The following is a 15,127-nucleotide window of genomic DNA, read 5'->3' as shown; positions in this document are numbered from 1 at the left end:
TGTTAACAATAGACATGGCCACACCACCCTGAATGTGCCAGATCTCGTCTGATCTGGGAAATTTAAGTAGGATTGGGCCTGGATATTACTTAGATGGGAGACATTGGGGGTACGATCTCGGTGATTCATATGATAATTTTTCATTACTATTTAATTTTATAATTTTAGTTTTGGGGTTTATAGAGTGGCATTAAATTCTAGATACCCATTCAAAATGTAGTAGTGTCAGGATGTGTTGGTTAATGTGACAAATCGGATTTTCCCCGGATCAACTTTACCTATAAATGTTAGTACCCAGTTATATTATGTACATTTAGGAAATCATCCAGGCCTTTCTTAAAGCAATCTACTGAGCTGGCCAGAACCACCTCTGCAGGGAGTCTATTCCACATTTTCACAGCCCTTACTGTGAAGAAACCTTTCCGTATTTGGAGATGAAATCTCTTTTCCTCTAGACGTAAAGAGTGCCCCCTTGTCCTCTGCATCATGACTGTGAGTCAAACGCATTTCTTTCATAAAAACAAAACAAAAAAGGCAGTATTAACAACTCCCGAACACCCAACAGCCACTGCCATACCATAGACTATTCTGTAACTTATTTGCTTTCTATGTCTACAGAAAAACGTAATCAAATATAAATAATGGTAAAGCATAAATATAGCAAATATAATGGAAAACATAATAAAATCCCTTTATGCCCAGCTTATTGCAGCCAAACTATTGCAAAATTTGATGTTTTGCTAATCTTTTCTCCGATGCTCCAGCAACAAACTATATGCATTTGCAAAACCCAAAAGTGGCAATTTTGCTTATGTTACTGACCTAATCCTTTAATTGTTGGTCAGTGCATTGCCAGTGTGGCCTAACTAATAGCAAGCACCAATGAGGTTGACCTACACAAGTTGCCCACAGCAACCAATTAGAACAGATTTTTCTCTAGAGAAACCCCCAAAAAAATAAACACCTACAGTACTTACAGTGGGCAACACCTTTGGGTCTCTTCTTATACAAGGGAGAACAGTGTATCCAAAAAAAATAAAACATTATCTGATTCTGTGAAATTAGTTCAGTTTAGTCATTGTTTAAATGATCAGCGATATATCTTTCTTTCCAATTACCGTTACCCTTCCAAGCCGCAGGCTAGCTACAAAAGCCATAAATATATCATGACTTTTCTACAGATATTCGTTTCATATTTAATGCTGTCATGTTCTTACCATTTTTGTCTGCTCGTCTCAGGATCTGAAAATAAAAGAAGAAAAAAATTACTATCTCTGGTACTGACAGATTTATTCATACCAATTACACTTCATTTGACATCTTTTTTAACAATCTCGAGCAGGCTGAAAAAGTACAGCAACTTCCAAATTACCCATGAGGTAGTTCTGACTCATAGCCAATTATATATATATATATATATATATATATATATATGTGTATATGTGTGTATATATATATATATATATATATATATATATATATATATATATATATATATATATATCTCTCTTCACTGTAGTTGAGGAAAGCAGCACCCGGTCTGTATCCAGTGCAATGCAATCTAGTCTTCTCACTGACCAAATATAGAAAAAGTCCAACAGATTTCTGCACTTAAAATATTTATTAATCAATTATTCAAGAAATTACATAATCGGATGTTTGAAGGTTTCAGTTTCGGGCTCACAAGCTTACGCCCTTCATCAGATCAAAAACACTTCTAACATTTCAGATAAATTCATGAGGTTTTAAACACTTTCATAAAGAAATCACATATGGAATCAATCCTATTAATGGCTAATCAGTACAATTAGATTCCTTCATTGATTATTTTTCTCCACTATCACAGAAATGGTTAACCAGGACAGGTGTTCTCCTCACACTTCAATCGGGATCCTTTACTTTGTCAGTCTGTCAAAATACATACATATGGATAGCACCACATATTGAATTTATATTTTAAATACATAAATACAAATCAGTATTAGATCCTTTTGGGGCAAAAGTATTGAGAAAATGTATCCAGTATACCTCACGTTTTCTGAGAATTATTGCTCAATCACCTCCTCACCTGTTCTTATCAATTCCTTCCAATACCATATACTTTAGTTGGGAACTATAATGACCTTTGTCTATAAAATAACGGTAGTTGTGTTACTTTGTACCTAATTGAATACTTATGCCTAGCTATACGGTCTTTAACCTTTTGTGTTGTTTCACCTATAATAAGTAACCCGTAAGGGCACTTTATGGCATAGATTACATAAAAGAATTGGCATGTATAGTATCCTTTAATTGGGATTTCAAAACCTTTATGAGGATGTGATATGGATTTCCCTCTGATCATAGAATTGCATTGTATACATTACAAATAGGGATAAGACCCTGTATTATGCGTTCGCAAAAATGTTATATTGGGGCTAGAAGGGAAAAACTGGTCAGATCTTACCAAAAGATCTCTTAACGTTCTACTTTTCCTATATAAAGGTAAAGGTGGAACAGAAAACTCATCAATATTAGTATAACTCTCTCTCAATAATCCCCAATGTTTTTTAACAATATTAAAAATACAATAAGAGAATGGATGGAATTGAGAAACAAAAGGTATTCTTTTTTATATGTCTAGTTGATGTTCTATTATTATATGGATTAACCCGTTCTTTCGTAACCAGTGCCACTGGATAATTCATTTTGATTAGTTTAGTTTCCATTTCATTCAATCTCTCCTCCTGTGGATCACTGACTATTCTTTTGACTAGTCAATTGATTCCTAGGGATAGAGTTAAATACTCCCTGAGGATGAAAACTACTATAATGAAGTAGTTGATTACGGTCTGTGTTTTTTTACGTATAAGGCTTCATGTACACGGGATGTCTTTACAACCTCTCCTGACGATTTAACTTGGCAGATAGTAACCCACGTTTAAAACATCCATTTGGCCGCGTTTACATGCTGCGTTTAGCCACGTTTGCGCTTAGCCACGTTTGGATTTATTTTTTATTTTTTTCATAATGGCCAGAAAAACGCCTGTACACAAAATGCATTTGTCATTTGAAATGCCTCTAAACACAGCTTTTGAATGCATTTTTTTGGGTTTCAAAAAAAGCCTCTAAACACAACTGCCTAGAAAGGAGTATAAAGGAACCTGTGTAAATGTACTGATAAGATAACAGAGGAGAGTTCAGGACCAGTTGAAAAAAATGCTCAACTGCTCCTAAACATCCGTTTACCATAAGCAGTGTACACGAGGCCTAAGTTGCTATCAATCTTAGTATGGTTAAACTTCAACATTGTATCAAGGATGGGAATATTTTCCATACTGTATACAATATTGCATTTCAATGCAGGAATAAGATAATTGATGAAATAGTAATAGGGTTCCAATGTCGCCACGCCACACTGCAAACACGTCATCTATAAGACTAAACCATCCCTGACAGTGTTCAATGAACATACTACTTTCATAAATGTATGACGTTTCTACCATATTCATGAACCAGTTTGCGTATGGAGGTGTGACGTTGGAACCCATCGCTGCCCCTTTAAGCTGCAAGTAATGGATATCCTTGAACAGAAAATAATTTTCTTCAACGACATTGTTCAACAATTCTAAAATAAATGCAAGCTGTCTCTCATTGTAACAACATGACTGTATGCCGGCAGGCTTCTTCTTACACAGTCATCTTATTAAAATGCAGCTCAATTAGACAAATTTATAGTTTAACATTGCTCCATCCATACCTATCAGCTATAAATGATCATTATTGACTCTGCCTTCCAATACTGAGATAAAAGGTATGATAAGAGTGCTGGCTGCATCTATCTGCCTACCGCTTCCCTACACTGACATCAATTTTCTTGGTTGGTAACCTTCAAAATCTCTGGAGTGTTCCACATTTAAGATGAAGCTGAATGCAACCTTAGCCAAAGTAAACCTGTACCCATGGGCAATTTGGACAAACATCCAAACATTTACCCATTCGATGGCAGCCGAACATCATGTATAATAGCAGTATCAATATACTCATATTATACATAGCAGTCTCCCACTGTCAATGTATGTTAAGAAAGCCAATGAGTGCACTCACTGCTGAGTCCTTAACTACCATTAACTTTACCAGCCTCATTCACTTACATACCCAGGAAACCCCAGCCATGTAAGCAAAGGTGCCCGGGATAGTTGGTGTAGTGGTTCTACCAGAATTTATAGCAGGCTCATCAAGTCTTGTATAAACTTCAAAGAGGCCTCAGACTAAAAAAAATAAAAAAATAAAAAAATGACATAAAGTCCCTCAAATGTGTTACCGTTTTCCGCCCACCTAAAAAAAAAAAAAAGTGACCACTGATTGTATGCATTGCACAGATGGGCCACTTCACAAGCAGAGTCAGTGCATCCACCAGGCGTGGTATTTGTGGCAATTTAGCATTTTCAATGTTTCAAATGAGATAAAATATATTAAAAAAAATAAAAATTAGTTTGGAATGTGTTCCTCAGGGTGTTTTTGAGGCATTTTTGATGTGGTTCCCATTCATTTCAAGCAGGATTTTCTAGGGCCATTTCAGGCTGAGGAGTTTTCCAATTGCTTTTGCGTTAGAAAAAAAGTGCATGAAAAGTTAAAAAATTACTTCCCTTTAAAATCAATGAATGTGTTTACACTGGGGTGGTGTGCTTCTGTTACGATGAAAAAAATCCTGCTTGCAGCATCTTTGAAGAATGTTTTAGAAGCTATAAACCGCACCAAAAACGCACCTTTCCATTGAAAGCAATGGAAAATGTGCAAAAACACACCCCCGATGCGCTCAAAAAAGCATCTCAAAAACACCCCTTTCCACTGAAATTAATAGGAAGAGCTTTAAAAGCGCCCGAAAAAACACACGAAAAGTGATTCAAAAGCCCCACAAAATAGTTCTTTCGAGCCACGTGACCTTATGGGCAATCTTACACTGAGACGCTAGCCGCATTAGCGGTAAAGCACCACTAATTTTAGCAGCGTTTTACCATTGTTTTAGCAGCGCTTTTCGCCCACTAGCGGGGTGCTTTTAACCCTCCACTAGTGGCCAAAAAAAGGTTAAAAGCATCTGCAAAACGCCACTGCTTCGGCAGCGCTGGCCGTTGATTTCAATGTCAGGGGTGGTTTAGGAGCGCTAAAGACAGCGACCCCGCACCGCCTAAAAGATGCTGCTTGCAGGACTTTTTTTGCTGTCCTGCAAGTGCACCACTCCAGTTTTAAAAGCATTCGGCCTTTCACACTGGGGCTGCAGAAAATGCAGTTTTTCAGGTGCTTTTAAGGTGCTTTTTTTAGCGCAAAAGCGCCTGTAAAACACCTCAGTGTGAAAGTAGCCTTAAAAAAAAAAAAAGCACACCGCTAATGCCTTAAAAACGTTGCAAAAGCATCCAATGTTTTATGGGCCGTTTTCAAGCTCCTCAGTGTGAAATGGGTTATCGAGAGATATGAGAGAAGAGAGTGAGAGCAGAGGAAAAAGGAAGAAGGAAGGAAGAAAGAAAAAATAGAAAAGCAGTAAGCGGAAGGAAGAAAAGTACAGAGACAGAAAGAGGAAACATTATATGTTACCGCGCATCCTTTTATTTTCTGATCCATTTCAATCCATAGTAACAGATAGTAACAGATCGAGATTTGCGCATTATTGCGCATTATTGTGCATTATTTATATACCTGGTAACAGCATTGTCAGGACATTCTTATTGATCTCAATAGAACGCAGGAAACAAGATTCATATTTGAACTATTTTATGGTGGGCATGTGTGCTTGCGTGTGTAGGGGCCAGAGCCTCCAATAGCCATAAACCCATGCTGCCAATATCCTTTTTATAAAGTGAAATTTTATTGTTACAATATCTAGGTCAATTGTCAAAGAAAAAGAATAAATCTGTTCTTTTAATAGTTCATTTAGCAATTGTTCATTCTCATTATTTCCATTGTACTGAGCCTGAACGATTCTTAATGGTAAGGAATGTTTGTAATTAGTTAACAGCATTAGAAGACAGTTGGTTTGACAAGAAGACAACACAGGTGGCTAAGGGTGGCAAGTTCTTAATGTACACTATGTGAATGTTGTCCAGTTTCTCATTAACCAGGCGCAATTGGCTCTGTAGGTGGCCCTATTGCTACCCTCCCTCCCAACATCTTTTGATTAAAAAAAAAAAAAAAAAACAGCAGTTGCATCTGATTAGTTTGGGTATTCTGGCAGCCGCTAGTGACAGCTGTCAGAATACAATAGCTGCAGCAGGAGATTTGTCCCACTGTGTATACGCCCACATGTGTGACTCTATAGTCGCATGGGCTGCTCAGATGTGATAGGGAGCAAATACTCAGCATAGAAACGCATTGAAAACTGAGCATGTGCAGAGTTGCCACCACAGCTGCAAAATCCCCAGCTGGATTGGGGACATGAACAGAAGTAGGGAGATAGAAAGCAGCAGGATCAACCAGCTTTTTGCAGAATACAGAAAACAAATCTCATAATGACTAAATGAGTATGAACGGCATGTAATACACCATTTGATAGTTTTTTATTATGTGGGTTTAGTGACAGTTTACATTCAACATTCTTAAATGATTTTTTACTATTTATTAATCTGGTTTATAAATAATCATTTTATTCTGGACACTCCCATAAATATTTACCTGACCAAATAAAGGAACAAACATTGTTTTTTGAACTGTATTTTTTTAATCCTGACCATAAAATATAAATAAATTATCTAAAATCATAATTATTTTCTTTAAACTGGCTATAGACATGAGATGGCCAAGTATAATCATACTGCCTGAAAATATTTGTTTTTACCTATGGAAAAAGAGAGAAAAAAAACCCAAAAGGATCACCCTGGAAAATCAAAGGCAATCAATTAAGGAGACTGGTCTGACTGGTCTGCAGGGGTCAATCAAATCGCTGAATGCAAACCTTGGAGGAAAATCATGCTGTTTGGGATTAGCGTCTGATCATCCACAAGGCACAATGCTTCTGCAGTGCACTGCGGGCGGAGGAGTGGGCGGATGGCAAATTGGTCAAAGCTAATGATCTTGCAGTTTGATATCTGGAAGTTGGTCAACCTGACCATTGGAGAAAGACCCCTACAGGGCTTCTAAAGGCTGCCTGGTTACATGCCATATTTATCTCTATTGTCTGAGATCTATAACATTTGGTAAGAGGCTCGTTTGTGGTGGATGGTCACATGATTGCTTGGAGTGTCTCTCATCATCATATCATGCTGATGTGGATGAATTCAGGAATTTGCACCACGTTTCTTTGGTGGATGGACTTTTGAATTGGTAATTGCATTCTTTCACTAACAGATTATGTTGGACTATTCAATTACTAGATTAGCACTCACTAATTGGTTGAGTTGATTGAAGTGCACTTTATGAGCATTTATTAGATTGCATTTAACCTTATATTCATCATATTATCTGGAAAGGGAGGACCCCCACTGTATCAACATCCAATATTATAGAAAAAGATTGAATGAGTTGAAGACAACTCAGTCAAAAAAAGAGCGGATTTTATGAGCACAACACGAGACAGTGATTTCTTTAAAAAAAAAGTACAAATCTTTATTACAAATATGCTAATTAAAATAACATAAAACAGACAATAACACCTAACTGACTGACAGGCTCAACAAGTACCCAATACAACAGGCATGGAAATATGGATACAATCCATATAGATAGATAATACTGTAATACTATATCAATAAGTGGCGTTTATAGGTTTTTCCATGCGTTCTTGTATGACAATGGAAAAACCTATGAACGCTACTTGTATTAGAGGTTAGTGTGGATGGGAGATCATCCCACCATTGCTTACTGCTCAAGGAACCCCATAGCAGCCTCAGGAGGATTCCTAGATGGGAAACAGATCTAGCTAGTAGTTTGAGATTTTTGTAGCAAGTGCTGTTTGGTATATTACTGATTATGTAGGTTTTCTGCTATGCTTCATCATCACAGTTACAGTTTAAATCGTGTTCCAAATCTATATCTGAAGTCAACAACAGGGTAAGGTATCTTTAGAATTGAATATGGTCCCCAGAGGCTAGCATTGAGCAGCCCTTCTCAACATATTTAACATGGAGGAACCCTTGAAAAAAACTCTGGTCTCATGTAACCCCTGACAATATACACAGCTCACAATACAATTGTAGTCGTTGTGAACTTTAAACTCTACAGACTTAAAACAACAATATATTCAGATAAGTCTTTTCTTTTTATTTGTTTTAGTCTACAATAAAAACTTGCTTTCACATATTTTCTTTAACGTCAAATAAATACATATAAAATTTCACAGGTTTATAAAATTGCGCTAAGTGTTCCCTTTTTTGCAAACTACTAATTACCCAAATAATATTAAAAACACACACGTTATTAAATGGGAGAGAGATTTAGCTCAAGAATTTTCTTGGGACCAATGGAAAAAAGCTATTCATATATCCAGTAAGTTTTCATCGTGTATTAAACACTGGGATAATGCACCAGAAATACTGAATAGATGTTATTTGACCCCATATAAATGATCAAATATCCATCCACATCTGACATATGTTGGAGATGTAATGATCAGACAGGCAACCTTCTGCACATATTATGGAGCTGTAAAAATCTGCAAAGCTTCTGGAATTCAATAGCCTCCTTTATAGCAGATCTTACGAGAAACTTAACTAAACTCAGCCCGGCCACAGCCTTATTAGGTCTTAATTTGGACATATACCCTAAAATATCTAGTAATTCACACACTAATAGCAGCAAGGCTCACTATAACCAGCCTCTGGAAGTCCAGGAACACACCCAACTTATCGACTGCTATAGCCAGACTAAATATCCAAGCTCACTATGAACTTATGCTTGCTTATAGAAACGACTCCACCAACACATTCAAAGGAATTGGAGTACATGGATATCTCATCCAAGAGCATCCAACTACTTAAAAGAGTGCAAGTCTACCATCTTGGACCCACTTTATTAATCTAATTAGCAAGTTTTGTTTTTGTTTTCATTTTTTGTACTGAAAATTCTAGTTTACTTGGAGGCCTGTCCATGCCTACAGTTTGAACCCATTATGCCGCGTACACACGAACGGAATTCTCGTCGGAAAAAGCTCTGATGGTTTTCCCGATGGAATTCGGCTCAAGCTGTCTTGCCTACACACGGTCACATCAAATTCCGATCATTTATAACGCGGTGACGACAACACATACGACGTGACTAGAAAAAGGAAGTTCAATTGCCAGTAGCCAATAGCTTCTGTCTCGTAGTTGAATCTGAGCATGCGTGATTTTTGGTGTGTCGGAATTGCATACACACGATCGGAATTACCGATAGAAAGTTTTTCCGTCTGGAAAATTGAGAACATGCTATCAATTTTTGGCTGGCGGAAATTCGGACAGCTAAATTCCGATGGAGCATGCACACGGTCGCATTTTCCGATGAAAAGCTCTCATCGGTCTTTTTCTGGCCGGAATTCCGATCATGTGTACGTGGCATTAGGGGTAAACTGGTACAGGTTAGCAAGTATTATACTCTTATCTTTATGAACCAATGTAACGTTGGTTACAAATGACTAATGTGAATGAAAATCTTTATTGTTAATTAAAAACTAGCAATAAAAATTTATTATTTAAAAAAAAAAAAAAAAAATGCGCTAAGTGCAGTTAATGCACTGGTAATCATGATAAATAATTGTGTATGTACAGTATATGAGGTGTAGATACTGGGATAAATGATGCTGCATACCCACTATCTTCTGTATTTTATTACATAACACTGACAGTTCCCATATATGTGTTTGTATATAAGTGTGAAATCTGATGAGAATCAAGAGGTGTTGTACAGTCAATGGCCATTTTGATTAGGGGAAACGATGACTTACTACATATATTTGCATTATGATCTTTTACTATATGCCCTATCTGACTTCTTCTACAAGGCAAAGAGCTATGACAAATATTATATTCTATAGCAACCAACCAGAATTTATCACTCATTAGCCTGACTTCTGCTTCTGATTATTGCTTATGACTGGCAAACATAATTGCTCTGGGTATTGGATTTTTTTATTTTTGAAATGTGTGATAGAAAATTATGAGATTAAATGTTTCAATATGCTGGGAAATTAATGCCAGAGGTTAAAATCCTTCTTAAACTACAGAGGCAGGAATGAGAATGATTGCAGTCAAAGCCAAACTTACACATGTTGGGGGTGAATGGTCATTGGGACTTGGCAAATCGTATCTATCTGTAGGCATCGGTTAATAGTCAACATATCCTTGTCTGTCTTACTATACCAGCTACCAGGAGTGTTTCTAGGGTCATAAACCAGAGGCATCTCTGAGCATATATATTAAAATGTCGAGAACCTGGTCGAATATCATGATTTTTAGGTCATAAATAATGTTTTTAACTGAACAAAAATGAATCGGTCTAAAAACTGTAATGTAACCTTATAATGACAAAATCCTTACTAGATGGATCGAAAAGAAGATAAAATATTTCAAAACTGTATAATGCATAGAATGTATCATCTCCAATCCTCATAGGAGACCCGGGGCACTCAATAGAAGACCTGGGGCACGTGCCCCGGATGCCAGGGTTTACTATTGCCCCTGTCAGCTACTTCCATTGAAACAAAGTATTCCCATAAAAATCCCAGATTTTGAGAGACATTCTTGGATTTTGAAAATTATTCCCTACAAATATTTACCGATTTTAATTAAAATTTCTAATTTTGCAACTTTTACATTCAGCTCAAATCACTGTCTCATCTCACTGAATGTTTTTTTTAATTTTTTTTTATTTAATTATTGAAGATAATTCTTAAATGCAAAAAAGGTTTTCAAAAATTGATTTAGAAGACATATCGTGAAATAAAGAGTTCCATGTTCCAAAAACAATGTTACTTCTGGTTAACCATCTCAGCAGGAAATTGTCCCATCCTGGAAATTATATAGTACGTACTACGTACTGCATGAACTAAATATAGTACACATTATAAAGGGAAGATATATACTGTATAATGATATATACAATTACAAAGACTATTTATTCCTACTTACATCCAGGAAGATTGTCATGCCTTTAGACATGTGCAGGGATGAGCTGAGCTCCTCTGAAGAGTCAGTCCTGGAAGGAGAAGACATGTCTTGGCCATCCATTCTCCAATGATTGGGATGCCTGCGCTCTAGGCAGAGCTCTGTATACCTGGATAATCCTCACTTCTGGAGCTCTGATTCTGTAAACTAGCGATGCTCACTCTTAATAGCAATCTGATGTCTGCTGATCTTCCTTCAGTCCCTCCCAAGTGTGTTCAACCTCCTTATCAACAGTGCACAACCCCCTAGCCTACTCTTCCCCAGTGTTAACTAAAATAGTAACACCTCATTTTCTATGGACTCATATTAAATACAGCACTGTTTTTCTTTGGAAGCTTTTCATTTGCAAGTAGTACATGCTAACTGTCCACTGTAGGAATTTTTTCAATGGTATATAAATTATTTAGAAAATCAAATCTTCTCTGTTGACTAGTGTTGAATATTGTCTTCTAACGCCATCTAGTGGTTAGATAACAGTAATTCAACATCATAATAATGATTCAAGATAATAATAATAATATTTTTAAATTAACCACTTGCTGACCACGTACTGTACGAGGGCTTTCACACTGGAGCAGGGAGCTTTGCGGATGCCTTTAATCCCTTTTCAGCCGTTATCGGGGGTTAAAAGCGTCCCGCTAGCGGTCGAAAAGAACCGCTAAAACAACAGTAAAAAAAATAGCGGTGCTTTACCGACACGCCCCCAATGCCCCAGTGTGAAAGTGCTTTTACTGATAGATAGATATATATATATATATGTGCTTCTGCATTTCCGGGTAGGGTCCACACATACGTGTGCTAGCCTGCGGGGGTGTGCTGTGATTTGTCACAGCAAATACCGATCACTGGGTCCCAGCCAGTGATTGATCGCCGACATCCGGCGATTGGTTCTGGTCTTCCCCGAACAGAGCTCTGTGAATGTAATAATTTACAAGAAATCTCTTTGTTTGCTAAGTAGGTAATGAAAACAACTAGATCTTCAGTAAAATCAGCACACAAACGCTAGTTAGGCACATATTTAACCCCTTGATCACCCTAGATGTTAATAATGTCACTGTAATAATGACACTGGTGATGTCAGTGGCAGTTAGTTAGTTCCTACAAAGTGTCATTTAGACCCCTGCCACACTGAGGTGGTTTTCAGGCGACTAAAAAGCGACTGAAAACTGCCTCCCATTAATTTCAATGGCTGCTTTCACACTGGGGCGGTGCGCTTGCGGGGCGGTGAAAAGGGTCCTGCAAGCAGCATCTTTGGGCATGTTTTGTGCGCTTTAAAAAGCACCTGAAAAACACCCCTGCCCATTGAAATGAATGGACAGCGCTTCCAAAGCGCCGCAAAGTGGCTTTTTTTTCTTTTTTAAGGTCACATTGTCACATGCCCTTAAAAAACGCACCGGTAGTGCCTCCTAATTGCCACAAAAGCGTCACAAAAACAACCAGTGTTTTATCAGTAGTTTTTGCAGCGCTTCATTGTGAAAGGGGTCTTAGCCCCTGTACACACGGTCGGAGATTTCGACAACCAAATCCGTCGGATTTTGCCCGTCAGATTTTGTCCGTCGGATCTTGTCCGAAACTGTTCAATACACACGGTCGGACAAAGTTGTCAAAGCTTTGATGTAGGAATTTGATCTGAGCATGCGTGGCACTTGGTCCGATCAAAATTCTCTACACATGATCGGAGTATGTCCGATCGGCCCAGTTGGTCGGGAAATATTTCCAACAAGTTGGAAAATTGGGTCCGACGGATATTCCGACGGAATCAGTCCGATGCATACCACACACAGTCGGATTATCCGACAACACGGTCCGATAGGACACATTCCGACGGATTCTCCGACCGTGTGTACAAGGGCTTAGTGTCAGATTGCCCGCCATCCCACTATAAATTGCTGATCACTGCCATTACTAGTATAAAAGAATAAATAGAAATTCCAGTATATATGCTATAGTTTGTAGGGATTTTTTTTTTGCCAAAGATATGTAGCAAAATACATTTTGGTCACAATGTATTAAGAAATTTGATTTTTAAAATTTTTTATGGGAAATGTTTTATAGCAGAAAGTAAAAAATGCTTTTTTTTATTTCTTTAATTGTTGGTCTTTTTTCGTTTATATAATAAAAAATAATAAATCACAGAGGTGTTCAAATACCACCAAAAGAAAGCTCTATTTTTGTGAAAAAAATTATATACATTTTGTTTGGGTACAGCATTGCAAGTAGCACAGTGCTGAATAGCAAAAAATAGCCTGATCATAAAGGGGGTAAAACCTTCCGAAGCTGAAGTGGTTAATATTATTAGTGTCATTATTATTATTGCTACTATGATGTAGGCGTGGCTCACACTGTTGCAGTGTGGTAACGTTCGCTTTAGTGTATCACACTAAAACATGTGCACCAATGCACCTTACTAACAGATATGCTGTACAGCACACCACAATGCACAGTAATGTACTGCTAATGCCACGTACACATGATTAGACTATCTGGCGGACTTGGTCAAGCGGCCAGTGTGTGGGCTCCGGGCCTCCGGCAGACTTTTTTTCCCCAAAAGTCTGGTGGATTTAGAAAGTAGTTTTGACTCAAAAATTGTCCGCCGGAGCAGTACATTACTGTGCATTGTGGTGTGCTGTACAGCACAGTCCTAGAGGACTGTGGCGGCAAGAAGAACCGAAGAGGGGGACAAGACCCCCAAAGTCGGAAGAAGACCCCCGGGTGGCGACGAAGAAGAAAGCCGGGCTAGTAAAATAGGAGGAGTCCGGCGAGAAGACCCCCCAAGACGGAAGAAGACTCCCGGAGCTGTGCAATAAGTTCATTTCAAAAGTACGGCGGACTCCTGACCATACTCCGGCAGACCTAGTCCGCCGGAAAAGTCCGGTCGTGTGTGGGCAGGTCCGCTCATTCGGAAAGTCCGGATAGTCTGATCGTGTGTACGTGGCATAAGTGTTGTGGTATGCTGTGTTACAAAAAGTAGCACAGGCATGTTTTTTTTTGTGAAATTGTGAGGCTGGCAGTTCATGCGAAGGAATAGCATGCCTTAAAGGAGAAGTACAGCTAAAGCTCGTTTGGCTGGACTTCTCCTGTGGATTACAGGAGTGCAATCCGTTTTGCACTCCTGTGACCCGTTTTCAGCAGAGAGTGGGCTGAATCGGCTCTCTGCTGATGTCACAGAAGTGACTGACATCCGGCTCAGTCTCAGCTTACCTCTCCATGTGCTCAGCTTAAGAGACCAGCTGCCCTTCACCTTGTTGCTTAAGTAATCCCTCCTCAAAGCATGGCTCCACCCCAGGCCCTATCAGGTAACTCTATATTAACCTGTGCACTGCAAGCCAGCCCTGCTGATCAATATTGTATGTTTAGCTACCGTGTGTTCCTTGCTGTGTGTTATACATCTGTTTCTAGTTACTGATCTTGGCTTGTTCTTGACTGTCCTTGTCTACTTCATATCCCGACCTTGGCATGTTCCTTGACTATCCTTACCTGCTTGTTGCCCCGACCTTTGGCTATCTCCTGACTATCCTTTGTTGTCGCAGTCTGCTGCTTCCTCTCTACCTTCCTGTAGTCTACCGTGAGCATGAGCTGGGAGGCCCTAAGGGTCGCAACCTGCTCGCGCACACGCCAGACTGCAGCTAAATCCATCCCCACCACTAGGGGCCTCTGGGGAACACCCGCTGGCTCTTAGATTTTGTCCCCGGGCAAATTTCCTGCTCTAGCTCCCAGTGTAATCTGTGTTGGTGCTCCAGAATTCCTGCCCTCCAGAACTTCCTAGAGCTCCATCCGCAGCAGTCAGCTGTAGGGTCCACTACCTTGCGGTGCACTCCTGACTCCAACGAGGTGCATCTGTCACCTCACACTGAGACTGGTGCCCCCGCCCCCTTCCCTGCCCAGCGCTCCAGTGAGCGAGGAGGGAGCAGAGCAGAGAGCTATGACTGACAATCACCAGCTCTTTGCTCAGGGAGCTGTCAGTAATGAGCAATATGCAGTGTTCGATCGTTTGGTTCTCAGAGCAGAGGCGCCAGGGGACA

General features: G+C 39.0%; 1 protein-coding gene across 1 annotated transcript in view; it reads right to left on the bottom strand.

The window, feature by feature from the left end:
- NECAB1 (N-terminal EF-hand calcium binding protein 1) overlaps nt 1–11,434 on the bottom strand; it is a 301,490-nt gene extending 290,056 nt beyond the window's left edge. Inside the window, exons 1-2 of the mRNA XM_077493000.1 lie at nt 11,070–11,434; nt 1,218–1,242 (exon numbers count right to left, since the gene is read on the bottom strand). Coding sequence (XP_077349126.1) covers nt 1,218–1,242; nt 11,070–11,168 — 124 coding nt within the window. The 5' untranslated portion in view covers nt 11,169–11,434. The remainder of the gene's footprint in view (nt 1–1,217; nt 1,243–11,069) is intronic.
- Nucleotides 11,435–15,127: the final 3,693 nt, after the last annotated feature.

The sequence above is a fragment of the Lithobates pipiens genome, unplaced genomic scaffold (assembly GCF_037356315.1).
Source record: "Lithobates pipiens isolate NorthernLeopardFrog02 unplaced genomic scaffold, aLitPip1_a1.2 Scaffold_19, whole genome shotgun sequence".
NCBI lineage: Eukaryota > Metazoa > Chordata > Amphibia > Anura > Ranidae > Lithobates > Lithobates pipiens.
Note: the sequence above shows the minus strand (reverse complement) of the source record. Positions and strands in the feature narration are given on the sequence as shown.